Source organism: Mixophyes fleayi, chromosome 4 (genome assembly GCF_038048845.1).
Source record: "Mixophyes fleayi isolate aMixFle1 chromosome 4, aMixFle1.hap1, whole genome shotgun sequence".
NCBI lineage: Eukaryota > Metazoa > Chordata > Amphibia > Anura > Limnodynastidae > Mixophyes > Mixophyes fleayi.
This window is the reverse complement of record NC_134405.1, coordinates 125,160,272-125,176,595: the sequence shown is the minus strand read 5'-3', so window position 1 is coordinate 125,176,595 and position 16,324 is coordinate 125,160,272. Positions and strand designations below refer to the sequence as shown.

The 16,324-nt window shown below is 42.3% G+C and overlaps 1 protein-coding gene across 5 annotated transcripts in view; it reads left to right on the top strand.

Annotated features, from left to right (window-relative positions):
• Window positions 1–16,324, top strand: part of SORD (sorbitol dehydrogenase) — a 61,235-nt gene that overhangs the window by 33,353 nt on the left and 11,558 nt on the right. For all 5 annotated transcript variants that reach the window (XM_075208140.1, XM_075208136.1, XM_075208138.1 and 2 more), the window contains 2 exons: window positions 8,078–8,196; window positions 8,547–8,612. In XM_075208140.1, coding sequence (XP_075064241.1) covers window positions 8,078–8,196; window positions 8,547–8,612 — 185 coding nt within the window. The remainder of the gene's footprint in view (window positions 1–8,077; window positions 8,197–8,546; window positions 8,613–16,324) is intronic.

The window sequence follows — 16,324 nt, the reverse complement described above, 5'->3', positions numbered from 1 at the left end:
AGACCTAAGGCACAGTTAGCAATATTCCCGCATTCTCCAGAAATGTTGGAGATTATTTTTGAAGCTTGGCAGAAGCCAAATAAGCAGTTTATGATGCCGGGAAAGTTTAAGTCCCTTTATCCTCTGCCTCCTGAGGACACAGTAAAATGGGAGACGTTGCCTACGGTGGACACTCCGGTAGCCCAGTTAGCTTCATCTTCACCTATCCTTGTCCAAGAGCGGATAACCCTTAAGGATTACACTGATAAGAAGTGTGATCTGGCCCTTCGCTCAGCTTATACCGCTGTGGGAAGTTTGTTTAGACCTAATATGGCTGTAGCCTGGGCTAACAAGGCCGTGCAATTATGGATAGAGGCTTTAATTAAGGGCCTTAGAGATAACACTCCGCGTACAGAGCTGGTAAATCTAGCTGAACATGTACTAGAAACTTCGGAGTATGTAGCGAACGCTGCCATGGATGCAGTATCAGTAAATGCTAAGGCCTCTGCTCTTATTGTAGCAGCTCGTCGTAACCTATGCTTACGGACTTGGCCAGTGGACGCAGATTCTAAAATAGCTTTGGAGAATTTACCCTTTGATGGATTAACTCTATTCGGGGCGGAGATCAAAAGGGTTATTCAGAAGACTACGGGGGAAAAGAGTACTTCTCTACCCACGGTTTCAAACAGACCCCGTCAAGGTAGGTTTAGTTCCTTTCTGAGTTTTTCCAGAGGGGGGGTACCCTTAATAGAGGGCAGCTCTGGCGTCTAGGCCAGGCCTGTCCAACCTGTGGCCCTCCAGATGTTGTGAAACTACAAGTCCCAGCATGCCCTTCCAGCTATCAACAGGTTGTCTTCTGGCAAAGCATGCTGGGGCTTGTAGTTTCACAACACCTGGAGGGCCGCAGGTTGGACAGCCTGGTCTAGGCCATCCGCTAATAGAAGCAGAGGAGGTAGAGGTGGAGCAGGGATAGGTTCTGCTCGTCTAGCAGACAAGCCCTCCGCGTGACAGAGTTCTTCAGGGGGAGCATCAGGTGGGGGCGCGACTTCTTCAATTCAGGGATCAGTGGTGGAAATCCACAATGGATCTCTGGGTTTGAGGAATTGTGTCCCGGGGTTATGTCATAGATCTAGCCCACTCCCCCCGTCACAGATTCTTCGTCACTCCTCTCCCCTCTTGTCCCCTCAGACATGTTGCACTTCAGGAAGCTATTCAAAAGCTTCTGACTGCGCAGGTAATAGTCCAGGTTCCTCCTTTAGAAAGGGGTTTAGGGTTTTATTCAAACCTCTTCCTGGTGCCAAAGCCAGATGCATCCTTCCGGCCCATCCTGAATCTTCGATCACTAAACAAGCAGCTGAAGATTCAGAGATTTCGCATGGAATCCCTACGCTCTGTAATAAAAGGGATAGAAAAAGGGGAGTTTTTTGCATCGTTAGACATCAAGGATGCCTACCTGCATGTACCGATTTGGGAAGGACACCAGAGTCTCCTTCAGTTCGCAGTAGGAAAGGCACAATTTCAGTTCAGGGCTCTCCCCTTCGGCCTGGCTACCGCCCCCAGAGTCTTCACCAAGATTATGGCAGTCATGGCCAGTCTTTTGCGCCAGAGGGGCATAACAATCATCCCTTACCTAGATGACCTTCTGTTGAAGGCACCATCTGAGGTTTTTCTATCACAACAGATTTAGACTGTTATGCAGTTTCTTCAGAGTCAGGGCTGGGTGTTGAATTTACCCAAGTCATCACTAGTGCCAACTCAACAGATGCGCTTCTTGGGTCTGCTTTTCGATACTCAGTCTCTGAGAGTTTATCTTCCAGCAGAAAAAGTCTTAGCTTTGCAGAAAAGGACCAGAGCCATGCTATTGAAAAAAAGAGTCTTGGTCCTCAGTTGCATGAACCTTCTGGGGACGGTGGTCTCGGTATTCGTGGCAGTTCCTTTTGCTCAGTTTCACTCCCGTCCACTTCAGGCAGAGATCTTGAGAAAGTGGTCAGGATCTCAGAAGAATCTGGACAAACAGATTGTTTGTCTGTCCACGCCCACAAGGCTATCTCTTGTCTGGTGGACGTCCCGATCCAACTTGGAGAGAGGCCAATCCTTACAGACCTGGGCTTGGACTCTAGTCACAACAGACGCCAGTCTGTTGTGATGGGGGGGGGAATAACAGAAACCCTGAGGCTTCAGGGTCTCTGGTCCCCTCAGAAATCCATTCTTCCAATAAATATTCTAGCGCTCAGAGCAGTGTACAATACTCTGATAGGAGCCCAGGAATTTCTAAGAGGAACACCTCTTCAGATTCAGTCCGACAATGCCACCACGGTAGCGTACATAAATCATCAGGGGGGCACTCGCAGCGTGGCTGCAATGAGAGAGGCCAGACGCATATTAGCGTGGGCAGAACATCAGGTCCCCAAGATTTCAGCCATTCACATTCCGGGGGTGAAGAATTGGGAAGCAGACTTCCTCAGCAGACATACTCTTCATCCCCGGGAATGGGCTCTAAACAGTCAGGTATTCTCCTTACTGTTGGGGCCGTCCGGACATAGACCTGATGGCGTCCAAACTGAACCATCAGATTCCGCGCTACGGCGCAAGAGCTCGAGACCCAGGGGCGGAAATGGTCGATGCCATGTCGGCCCCTTGGCCATACCGGATGGCGTACATTTTCCCGCCCATTCCAATAATTGCGCGGGTGCTAAAGAAGGTGAAGAGGGAGAGAGTTCCCGCTATTGTAATAGCTCCATTTTGGCCACGCAGAGCGTGGTTCTCAGATCTGCTGTTATTAGCAGGGGCTCCTCCATTCCGGCTTCCCATGCAGGCAGATCTTCTGGTTCAGGGTCCATTCCTTTACCAAGGTTTAGATCAGCTGGCTTTGACGGCCTGGCTATTGAAACCCTAATACTTAAGGCTAAGGGTTTCACTCAGGATGTTATAACCACCATGATTAGGGCCAGAAAGCCGGCTTCATCTTCCATATATTACAGAGTGTGGAAGACATATATTGTGTGGTGTGAGTGTAAGGGATTCCACTCTTCAAAATTTAAGATTTCCCGCCTCCTGGACTTTCTACAGGATGGGGTCCAAAAGGGTTTACGTCTGGGTTCCCTCAAGGGTCAGATATCCGCCCTTTCTGTCTATTTTCAGAAAAAGATTGCTGAATATTCAGATATCAAGACATTTTTACAGGGGGTTTTGCGTATACAACATCCTTTTTGTCATCCTGTCGAGCCCTGGAACCTGAATTTGGTTCTGCGTGCTCTTTCTAAACCTCCGTTTGAGCCTTTGCAGTCCATTGACTTACGGTGTCTTACGTGGAAGACGGTATTTTTGTTGGCTATAGCTTCAGCACGGAGAGTGTCTGAGCTTGGAGCGCTTCGCTGTGACCCCTCTTTTCTTATATTTCACGCCGATAGGGCGGTCCTTCGTACCAAACCGTCTTTTGTTCCTAAGGTGGTTTCTAGATTCCACCTAAATCAGGAAATTGTTGTCCCTGCGTTCAAGACAAAGACAGACTCTTCAGAAGGGTCTATGCAGTACTTGGATGTGGTACGAGCTCTACAGAGTTATGTATATCTCAGGTCAGAAAGACCAGAAATCTTTTTATTTTATACGACGCCAATAAAAGAGGCTGGCCTGCTTCTAAGCAGTCAATTGCCTGGTGGATCACGTCCACGATTCGTGAGGCTTACATTTCAGCTTCTCTAGCCGTTCCGCAGAACTTAAGGGCACATTCTACTAGGGCAGTGGGTGACTCCTGGGCGGCTAGACACGGGGCGTCGGCGGAACAGTTGTGTAGAGCAGCGACTTGGTCTTCTGTCCACACATTTACTAAATTTTATAGATTTCAAGGCTTTGCATCGGCTGATGCAAGCTTTGGTCGCAGGATTATTCGTGCAGCTGGTCCAGAGCATTCCCACCCTTGAGGAAGCTTTGGTATATCCCCAATGTCTCGCAGTGTCCCCCAATGGCAGGAAAGAGAAAATAAGATTTTTACTCACCGTAAAATCCATTTCTCTGCGCACCCTCCCTTGCTCTGTATATAGTGCTGTGTGTGAAAACTTTGGTTATGGTTCTTTATAATTTAAGACCTGTCCAGGTTATATTACCTCCTTTACATCACTCTTGGTTATTCAAAACTGAGGATTACTCTGGAGAGGAGGGACATAGCAGGGGAGGAGTCCAAAAGACTTTACAGTTAAAGTGACAAGACTCCTGAGCCACTACTACCCCCCAATGTCTCGCAGTGTCCCCCAATGGAGTCAGAGAAATGGATTTTACGGTGAGTAAAAATCTTATTTTTCACACTTGATTGGGTCATGGTGTATTAAATCAGGACCAACACACAAATTACTTCCAGCTAATCATTGTTTATATCTATGAGATGCAACTTTTCATGTTTTTTTTTGTTTTGTTTTTTACTAGAGATGGACGGGATCGGTTCCCCGAGAACCGAACCCACTCGAACTTAGGCTATCCGAGTACCAAGCCGTGCAGGCTCGGTACTCTCCCGCCCGGAATCCAAATCGAGGCCGCACGTCATCGGATCTCGGGGCTCGGTTCTCGCGATACTTCAAAACTATAAATACCTGCCTCCACAGCAATCCATCGCCATTTGACAGAGGGAGAGAGCAGGGTGTAGTCACAGGCTGATTAGAGCAGGGACAGACAATACAATTTTGATTCCAATTCTGCTAACAATCGATAGAGAAGAGAGGAGGATAGAGGATGTGCATTAATATTTCTGGCTGTCAAAAGTAGTATCTGTCAGCAGATATAAAAAATAATTTGTAGCACTCCAAAGTGCTTTTTGGGTGTCCACCATTCTTTTGCATTAATATTTCTGGCTGTCAAAAGTACTATCTGTCAGCAGTATCTAAAACAATTTGTAGCACTACAAGTGCGTTGGGCTCATAATGGATTCTAAGCAGTCCACATATGAGCAGAATCAACAACCAGGTTCTGTCACCAGTCCTAATGGTAGTGTTTCCAGTACGTCATCTGGGAAAGGCGATGTCAAACTACACAGTCTTTTGAAATCAGTCAAAAAAACACACACACAATTTTTTTTTTACCGTGTTGAAGCGCAAAAGAAGTGTAACTGTGGAAAAGTTAAGTGGCGATAATTTTTTTTTTGCCAACATGCCATTCTATACACGCAGTGGCAAAGAGAGAATGAGGCCTTCACCTTTGTCTATTAGTGGCAGATCAAAAAAAATTACAGAGCCTACAAGTGGTGCACAACTACTGCGTCAAAGCCGAGCTGCAAGATAACAGTAAGGCATTAGAGGATAATGTTTGCTCTGAATCACAAATAACATCAATCCCTGTGGAGAGTCCATCCAACAGTGGGATGTCTAATCGTGAGCATTCTGTTAGTGTACCCATAAAGAGGGGTCCTTTCAGCAGTTCTACTGATGTTTGCCTGAACAGCCCGAGTGTAGCCGGTGATACACCAAGTGATGATGACACTTTGTCTTTAGAAGAGGATGTGGGGGAAATTTGGGTATCCGACGAGGGCGCTGATATTGATGCGGTTGATTGTGTAAGTCCTGCACCAGAGGCAGCAGTGTGGCACCAATGGCAGCAGTTCTGGCACCAATTTGCACTTTCCAAACACAAGCAGGGATGACGCATGTGGCAGACCACAACAGTTTGATATCTGGGCTAATTTGAAGGATTTGTCAAAAAAATGTGTGACCTTGACCATAACTCCAACCAAGGATGGTGGAGGGCCTATTAGGGATTAAACTTTATTTTTCATAATTTGCACTAATAATGTTTGGGTGTAATATACACCCAAAGACGAGTGCTCAATTGCTAAGAGTCATTGATGAAGAGGAAGACAATCAGGCTTGTCTGGCGAATTTGCAGGCAAATTGTGCTGCGTTATATAGGTAACACCCATAGAGAAGAGCTCCATCGCTCCATTGCTAATTTTAATTGCTGAAATAGAAATAATAGGGCTGACAGTCTTGGTCTAAATCTGCAGTTACATTTTATTGTACCATAGCTCACTCTGAAACAGGAGAGGTGTCAGGGTTTAGTGATAATCTTCCTCAAACAATACTAATTCATCCCACCATCATAGAAGTCTGTGTAGTATGATGTAATTGCCGATAATGGCCTTCCAAATGGAATTACTAGTTGATTTTAGGGCAGAGCTGTCACGATTTGTGGGCAATTCTTTTACAGCAGAGCAAATATCAAAATGTTGTGCGGACTCATCTGCATCACCACTGGGTGTCTTGGGAAAGCAATTTTTTTTACAACAAGCAGTTGCCAGAGAAACTGAAGGAGAAGACGTCCAAGCCAGATGTTGATAAGTCTGGGATCCTTGCGAAGAAAATTAATTATTTCATCTACAATTAAAATATAGTTAGCACATTTACTTTGTTTTATTTCACACTATAATTTTCTGTAGCACCTTTTCAAAATGTATTATTAAGGCAATGACTTGACTCAAGCTAACCGTGTCTGCACTTTCTTCACAGGTAACTACTTCGCTGGACTAAAGTATATTCCCCTCAAATGCCAGTCTTCTTGCAGCTGCTGCATTCTCCTACATGCTGTTGCAGAAACCAGAAATTGACCCTAAATGTTTCTGGACACAAACAGCATCTCCTGCATGTCATTTTCAAAAAGTTCTGTAACACCAAGTTGTTAGTGTGTGCAAAACAGGAAATGTGATGGAATTCAACCCCGCTGTAAGGCTTGACCAATATTGGGTCGTAATCAGAAATGACATCCTCCGGAGAGTCCAAGCAAATTGTCAGCTGTATGCCTCTTACTGAAGCCGCTGATATACAGAGTAGCCTACTTCTCACAAATGTGACGTACCTAGGTACATGCTGCTGCTGTCCATGCTGGGGAAGGCGAATGACCAACCCAGTGGGCTTTCACAGTCATATAATCTTTAGTTTGCCCAGTTCCGCTTGTCCACATATCTGTGGTTAAGTGTACAGTGGGTAGAATGCCATTTTGTCGCCCAAAAATTAAATTTTTAGGAACTTTCCGGTACAGGAGACAATTAGGTTTTCTAGTAAAATGGTATAGTGATGACATTTGCTAACAGGGACAGAACACCTCAATTAAATGTCTTAAACCAACTGTATTAATAGTGGACATTGGACGCAGATCTAACACTAGCATAGTACCCAGGGCGTCTGTGATCCGCTTTGCGACTGGGTGACAGGTTTCATTCTTGCTTCCTCTTGCAGAGGATTGTTTAACTGGCAATTGTTGGTTCAGGGGATATTGATTATGAAGGTGTTGGGGGGGAAGATTGCAGGTGCTGGGATGTAGATGAGAGAAGGGAGGTAGATTATGCTGGACTGCTTGTTGTTATTTTTTTTAACCTAAGTTTCTGATTTTCCCAACAGTTTTCCAAAAACTCGCTGAAAAATGACGAAACATGGATGAGGATCCCAGATGGTTAAGGTCCCTACCTCTACTGAGTGTGGCTTTAAAAACGCTACAAATGGATAGACAACTCTTGCCAGGATTTGTGTAAAAATAATTCCACACTTAAGAGGTGGATTTTTGGTCTTATGCCCAGGCATGACAATGGCCTTTTTGTTATCAGTGGCAAGAACTGCAGCCATTTTTCTTTTCTAGTGTATCAAAATCATATTGTGACATAGGAGGTGGGCAAAATGGAATAAAAAAATACTGGAAATTAGTGTTAGTGAGGTTAAAAATAATGTAGCTACAAAATAATACCTAAATTATGTTATTTTAGCAGAAATAAATGTATTTTTTTTAACAAATTGCAAAATAAAACCAAACAAAAGCAAAACCAAAACACGCAAGGGTGGTTTGGCAAAACCAAAACACGAAGGTAATCCAGATCCAAAAACAAAACCAAAACACGGGGGTCAGTGAGCATCTCTAGTTTTTACCAAGGGTAGCATCATAAAATGTTGGATGTAATAGATCTGGATATGATTGATGTATGAATGGACACTCCAGAGTCCACACATGGGTGATTTCCAGGTTGTTTTGTCAGCACTTATTGCCACTCATCCAGTGGACACAGCATTAAAGAGTCATATTTTCTTTAGCTGACTTACATGGGTGTTTAAGAATTATGTGTCTGTTGCAGGCTTCCCGACAATGTAACATTTGAGGAAGGTGCTCTGGTAGAACCTCTCTCTGTGGGAATCCATGCATGCAGAAGAGCTGGAGTTACACTTGGAAGCAAAGTCTTTATCTGCGGGGCAGGTAATTCTAAAGGACTACCATACCTTTTTGTAGGTTGTAATATTTTGAATTTATTTGCATGTTTGGAATGTGGGAAAATTAAATATCCACCATCAATTTTAATAGAATAATGACCGGACTTGCCTTATTACCATGGACCAAGGTATTATACTTACTAGGTTTTACCGAGTAGTATATTTTAAAAGGAAATGTTACTTATGAGTGCTTTATAAAATGTTTTGTTTTCTAAAGTAATGTTTTCCCATGGTGTACCTTGCATTTGTGATAGTCATGTGATCTGAAACACATAAACTAGATAAATCAGAATTTTGTATTATGTATTTAATATGTTTCTAATATTTATTACTTAGGACCTATTGGCCTGGTTTCTCTAATTGTAGCGAAGATGATGGGAGCTTCACAAGTAGTAATAAGTGGTAAGAAAATTTATTTTTTACATTTTTTTTTTTTGCATACAAGCAAACATTATACTTACATAATAGTTGATAGTCATGTTGAATGCAATTCTATATTGGTTTCTTTCTGATGTATATGCACTCCAGAAATGACAGGATTCTGCATTTATCTGTGGTTCTTAGATGGCATGTAAAATAATATTTTTTTTGCCTCCACATGCCACAGTCTTGCAGGAAAAATGTCATTCCCTATAACAGGCTCAGAACCAGGAGGGAGAATTAAAAAATAACAGCAAAGTTAAATGGGTAAAATGTAATTTCCAGTATTTTTTCCTGCTGAAAGTTGCACTGCAGAAACTCTAGAGCTAAATAAGGTAAATCTATCTTTTTATATCATTAGGAGGACATATCCAGAATTTTTCCAATTGTAATTCTGTGTATTTTCAAAAATGGTATGCAGTAATGTAACCTGCCCTTCTGATACATCATTTGTCATGGGTTTTGCCTCTCCAGCATGGTAAATGTGGTATAATTGCAACCCACAAATTCCTGCACAAGGGGTTGTTGTAGATCACGTAGTGTAAATACATTCTCTCACTTCTGACACCTTCAGCTGCACCTCCACCGAGTCTTCTGTGCAGCTTGTGGGATGGTAAAACCGGATACTTCCACCAGGAACGACCCCTTGTACCCGAAACTGCCATCAAACTGAAGGGCAGATTGACACATTGTTTCTTTAGAAACCATACCACCTTGGTGTTCTTATTAATGGGGCAGTTTAGATAGATAGGTGTGAATGACCTAAAGGTCGTTTACAATGTAGAGACGCATTTGAAATATTTGGTTAGAATCAATAGACAGTAAAAACAATAGATATGCTAAGGTTGCTGTCAAACTTTACTCACATAGACACCCCACAATCTCTCACCAATCACTCAGAGTGCACTAGACAGTCTATAACCGGTAACAGTGTTAAACACAATACTGTAACATTTAATACAGGGTGGTACCTTTGGGTGATGTATGTTGGTAACACAGGATTACTTGTCGATTCAAGGCATATAAATGTGCTGCAGGTGGTCTTGGTATGAAGGGTAAACTGTGTAACACTGTCTCAAATGGACACAATCTCTAATGGCTTATCACAGTCACTGTGGGAGTTTTTTGCTTGAATATAAGACTTATCTACAACACAGTCTGTATGATATCTCCTTAAACATGACAGGTAATGACAACTGGACTGGAATTACATAGTTAGAGGGAGTACACGTATCTGTCAGCAAGGGAAGTGAAAAGGGATGAAATGCTGCAACTGTTTCTATATTCAGATTTCATTTTGATTGAAGTCCTCTGCTCATATGACAATCATGAAAATCAGGAGTCTCCCTCTCTGATCATGGGCTAATTTGAATGGCTCCTCTGTAGTTGGCACTCCTGGGCTTGCTGAGAATGAATTTGACTGGTAAAACTGTTCCCACATCCAGATCGGTGTCAGATTTGCTGCTTTCCCGCCTCCGTTTCCCGTACTTGCTTCTCCCCAGCCAACTGTCCTGACTCCTTTCCCCCTTCCACACCAATTCCTCCACTCCTTCTACTATTCAGTACCAACTCTTCTTTTTCTGCCCCCTCCTATTGCTCCTTCTCTTCTAGCTGTTGAGGCTGATTGGAAACATAGTTCCCGGGCCCCCCACACAATACAGGCGGCAGAGAGCCGCGCAGCTGGGGGTACATAAGCATATAATAAAAAGCAAACGTGGGCTTCTTGAATTTTAAATAACATGTTCGTTTTTTTGTACATTGTTTTAAGAGAAACTAATGTTATAATTATTGCATGCCTTCATTGCAAAGTACCCATAGAAGAATTAATTATTGCAGATCAAAATATAATGGCATCAAATGTGTCAGAGACTTCCATTGTGTAAATAGTGTACCTGTTATGTGGCAGTTTAGCTGTGTTCACCAAGCATCAGTCTTCATTGATTCCAAAGTACCAGGGTTGCAGGGAAGACATCCCATGTGTATAATCATGGCCAGAAGTTTTGAGAATGACACAAATATTGTTTTTCACAAAGTCTGCTGCCTCAGTTTTTATGATGAAAATTTGCATATACTCCAGAATGTCATTAAGAGTGATCAGATGAATTATAATTAATTTCAAAGTCCCTCTTTGCCATGGCAGGGAATTTTATCCCCAAAACAACATTTCCACTGCATTTCAGCCATGCCATAAACGGACCAGCTGACATCAGGTCGGTGATTCTCTCATTAACACAGATGAGAGTGTTGACGAGCACAAGGCTGGAAATCACTCTGTCATGCTGATTGAGTTAGAATAACAGACTGGAAGCTTTAAAATGAGGGTGGTGCTTGAAATCATTGTTCTTCCTCTGTTAACCATGGTTATCTGCAAAGAAACACTTGCAGTCATCTTTGCTTTGCACAAAAAGGGCTCACAGGCAAGGATATTGCTGCTAGAAACATTGCACATAAATCAACCATTTACCGGATCATCAAGAAATTGAAGCAGAAAGTTTCAATAGTTGTGAAGGAGGCTTCAGGGCGTCCAAGAACATCCAGCAAGCGACAGGACCGTCTCCTAAAGTTGATTCAGCTGCGGGATCGGGCACCACCAGTGCAGAACTTGCTCAGGAATGACAGCAGGCATGTGTGAGTGTATATGCACGCACAGTGAAGTGAAGACTTTTGGAGGATGGCCTGGTGTCAAGAAGGCCAGCAAAGAAGCCACTTCTCTCCAGGTAAAACATCAGGGACAGACTGATATTCTGCAAAAGGTACAGGGATTGGACTGCTGAGGACTGGGGAAAGTAATTTTCTCTGATGAATCACCTTTCAGATTATTTGGGGCATCTGTAAAAACGCTTGTCCGCACAAGGGAAAGGTGAGCACTACCATTAGTCCTGTGTCATGCCAACAGTAAAGCATCCTGAGACCAATTATATGTGGGGTTGCTTCTCAGCCAATGGAGTGGGGTTACTCACAATTTTGCCTAAGAACACAGCCATTAATAAAGAATGCTACCAAAACATCCTCCAAGAGCAACTTCTACCAACCATCCAAGAACAGTTTGGTGACGAACAATGCCTTTTCCAGCATGAAGGAGCACCTTGCCATAAGGCAAAAATGATAGCTAAGTGTCTCGGAGATCAAATCATCTAAATTTTGGCCATGGCCAGGAAACTCACCAGACCTTAATTCCATTGAGAACTTGTGGTCAATCCTCAAGAGGGCGGATGGACAAACAAAAACCCACAAATTCTGACAAACTCCAAGCATTGATTAGGCAAGAATGGGCAGCCATCAGTCAGTATGTGGCCCAGAAGTTGATTGACAACATGCCAGGGGAATTGCAGAGGTCTTCAAAAAGAAGGGTCAACACTGCAAATATTGACTATTTGCATAAACTTAATGTAATTGTCAATAAAAGCCTTTGACACTTATGAAATGCTTGTAATTTTACTTCAGTATACCATAGCAACATCTGACAAAAATGTCTAAAAACACTGAAGCAGCAAACTTCGTGAAAACCAATACTTTTGTCATTCTCAAAACTTTTGGCTATGATTGTAATAACCCCTAAAGGTGTTATATTTATTTAGAATGTCTTAACTGTTTCGTAAAATTTAAGGATACCGTACAAGCTTTGACATGTACCTTTGCATAACATATACATCGGATACTGTACATAGAAAATTAGGTACACCTTAGGAGTGTGCAATAACACCAGTTTCTTAATAGACTAGTAGTTTCTGCAATATCTACCTATTTACATATCAGAATCAAAATTCACTGCTGGGAACGTCTGGGCAGGTATCCAGTGTTCATCGTGACCATTTTAGCATCCTGGCAAACATGCACAATGTGTTACAGAGAAGCTTTTGATCCTGTAATAGGTCTTAGAGAAGAAACTATAATTTTACAGAATAGGGTTCTGATTGACTGTGGAAGGTCCCATGAAATTACACTAATATTAGACTAATATCATATGATCTTCCCCAATTGATCTAGCAGCTCATTTGCAGACTGCTCACTAACTCCCTATTAGCATACTAATTAAGGTAAACAAGGAAAGAGACTGTTTTTACCTACATCTTCATTCTATATTGCACACCTGACTGCTGCATGTAGTATAATCTCCCCCACATCCCTCCTGGTGTTTCTGGTTTAGCTAGTGTGTTTTATTCAAAGTATATTAGTTACAAGCTTAGTAAGAGTGATATAGCATAATTCAGAGTTATTCTGAAATTAAACAGGAGGGAATAATGACCAGAACACGCTACCTGATATCACTGCTACAGGAGGACAAAATCAAACACTCCACTGAGTCCTGTTATTTTCCAACTTAAGCACCTGCTTTGGACACTACTTACTGATCTGTTAGCATTTGTGATAAGATCACATCTGATTTAATGAACCACTTGCAAACCTTGTCTCTTATTTAAATGCTCAGTATTTCCAATTTGTTCATGTGAATTTTCATGTTGTTCTACCCACACTTTGCTAAATGCTTATCTTGTCTATCCACATTGTACCATATTCTCTCCAAAATTTCCTCCTACCTCTTCTCCATTGTTTCCCTCTTTCCTATTTTCAAGGCCCATTATCCTCACCTACTTCAGCCTACTCTATCGCCACTTCAACCTATCCTCCTGCCAGTTCAACTGTTTAACCTTCACCTCCTCTGATAGCCATGTGGACTGCAAAACATAATGTCGCTTTAAGTTCCTATTGTGTACCCTGTCCCTTTAGAATGTAAGGTTCTTTACCCAATGTCTCACATCCATCCAGTCTGTCTTCCTTGTTTATCCCTTGTCATGACTGATGTTGATTTGTTTCTATATGTCATGCAATTTGTTCTTTTAATTGCATCCATGCATTTATTATTCTGCTCTGTCCCCATGTACATTTTATTTCTACTGCTTTCATGTATGTCATATTTGTACTACTATGTCAGTTGCTAAGGAATCTGTGGCACCATACTAATAAACAATAAAAATAAAGGTTATAAGGTGATATAGGTGATAAAGGTTATAAGGTGATAAATCCACTTTAATGTAAACACTGACCAATCCACACTACTGTATACATTCAATGCGGTTTTTTTTGTAAATAAACACAAAATAACATTTGAATTGATGAAGTTACAATAACCATAATGTAGCTTTGTCATTGCTAACCATAATGGACATCTAAATCCAGTGATGTAGCTACCAGGTGTAGCTGGGTAGTCTTGCGACCGATAATTGGACAAAACCCATAACCCAAAACAGTTTCTATACATCTTATTCTAAAATCTGTCCTGTGATGTCATATGCCATTAAAAACTGTTGTTTAAAATGATGCCCATTTTATATGTCTTGTATCTAACACAACGTTCATTAAGATGTATACATTGATAACAGAAGTTAATTATATTGGATGTGATACAGAGCACACTGTGAGCATAATATGCATTCTAGCTGTCAGTTTAGATGTGAGAGAGAAGGCTGGAATTGGAATTCATTGTTAATGGAATTCTGTCAACATTATGACTGATTTGTAGCTGTCTGTGCAGGAGATGTTTTAAGGGAAGTCACAATTATCACTTCTGTCTGGCTGACTACTAAACAGCTTTAATCTGTCAATGCTACTGAGACCACTGCTGTATGTGTATGTGCAAAAGATGACACTAAGATCATTGCACAGTGTTCAGGGTGTTACCAGAAACAGCATTTGCCAGTTGCAATAAAACATGAATCAGGTCCATTATGTTTCTATTAAAAAGCACATTTATTTCCCTGGAACCTCTGGTGTCTGCACATAGGTCAGTATCAGGATAATAACAAGGAGGGATCATCTCAGTTTACAACAGGTTGACGGCAGAGTGGAGGTTTGTATAAAATGTTATCTAATGTTAAGCAGTACAGAGGTGTAGAGATAAAATACAGCAAAAAATATTTATTCAATACAAGATTGCTAATACATGAATCAAACAATGACACCTATTAGAAAACATTGATTCTCTGGTGGTCGCCCTAGACACAGAGAAAGCGTTTGATAGGGTTGCCTAGACATTAATGCAGCATACTTTAGTGAGCATGGTGATACAGGGAGTCTTCTGTAGATTCATTGCGGCTCTGTACAACAATCCCATAGCTACGGTGCTAGCAAACGACTTCTCCTCTGCCCCTTTCACTATCTGTAATGGGACTTATCAGGGCTGCCCGCTATCAACCCTGCTCTTTGCACTGATAATGGAGCCCTTGGCAGCTTGCATCAGACTGAACCCAGACATCACAGGGATCAACACAGGTACCCGCGATCACAGAGTAGCACTATATGCGGATGACGTCATTTTGACACTCACAAATCCTCATATTGCCCTACTTAAATTATTTCAAGAAATCCAAACATATAGTGAATTATCTAACTACAAAATAAATGCAGACATATTCGAAGTCCTAGACCTCAATATGCCCCCTCACTTAATACAGTCCCTCTGAGCAAACTACACCTTTCGATGGCAACCTCAAAAACTTAAATACTTAGGAATATAACTCACTAAAACCTACCTCCAGTTATATACAGCTAACATCCTCTGCCTTATAGACTCTATCAAAAAAGATTTAACTTATTGGACCAAGCACTTAATCTCATGGTTTGGGTGCATAGACAGCGTTAAAATGAATGTACTCCCTAGGTTGCTCTATATTTGGCAGACTCCCTCCATCCATGTCTCCCCACTCACGTCCTTAGAAATCTACAGCAATCATTGACAAAGTTTATTTGGACCGGACAAAATCCTAGAATAGATATGCAAATTCTCCATAAACACCAGACATGGGGAGGCTGAAAGGCCCTCACCTACGAAAATATTACCTGGCTGCTCACCTTACCCAATGTGTGGCCTGGCATTCCCAGCCACATCAAATCAAACTTATTAACTTTTTACTCACCATATTCTCTCCTATGGACACCCCTAACCCAGAGAACTATGGCAGTCTATCACATTCCCATGGTCAAATTCTTTCTCTCTATGTGGGATGTGGCTACACGCACGCATCAATTACTCCCCAGCTACTCGATGCTCATCCCACTTTGGAGCTCACATGTGTTCGCTCTGGGACAGGAACATCTACTCTTCAAACACTGGGTGAGACACAACCTGCTGTTTATGCGGGACTAGCCCCCAGGCACATTTTCCCTGCATTTGCAGCCTACAGTAGCACACTACAGCTTTCCAACCAGCTATTTTATTAATACCTCCAACTTAGACACTGCTTTAATTCCCTGAAGCTCCCTTGAGCCACTGAGCAACGCTCACTGCTGGAAACTCTCTGTCGCAGTTCCTTCCAGACCATGGCCTTATCTCAACTATCTACCAAATCTTGATTCAACATAATCAGCCTCCCAAAGACCCCCACAAATCGGAGTTGGAGCGAGACGTCGAGGAGGTTCTGGACATAAAGAAATGGTCTAAAATCTGCTTTAATCTTTCTAAAACATCTATATCAGTTAGAGTAAATGAAAATGCTCCCAAAATTTTCTGTAGATGGTACTGAGTCCTCTACCGCATTCACTCAGCTTTCCCCAATGCCTCGGATCTCTGTTGGCGGGCCTGCGGTCAGAGAAGCACCCTGCTGCATATAAGGTGGACATGGCTAAAAATACACTGTTACTGGCAAGTCCACTCTCTTATACTATCCATCACTGACGTTAGGTTGCCTGCCTCCGTA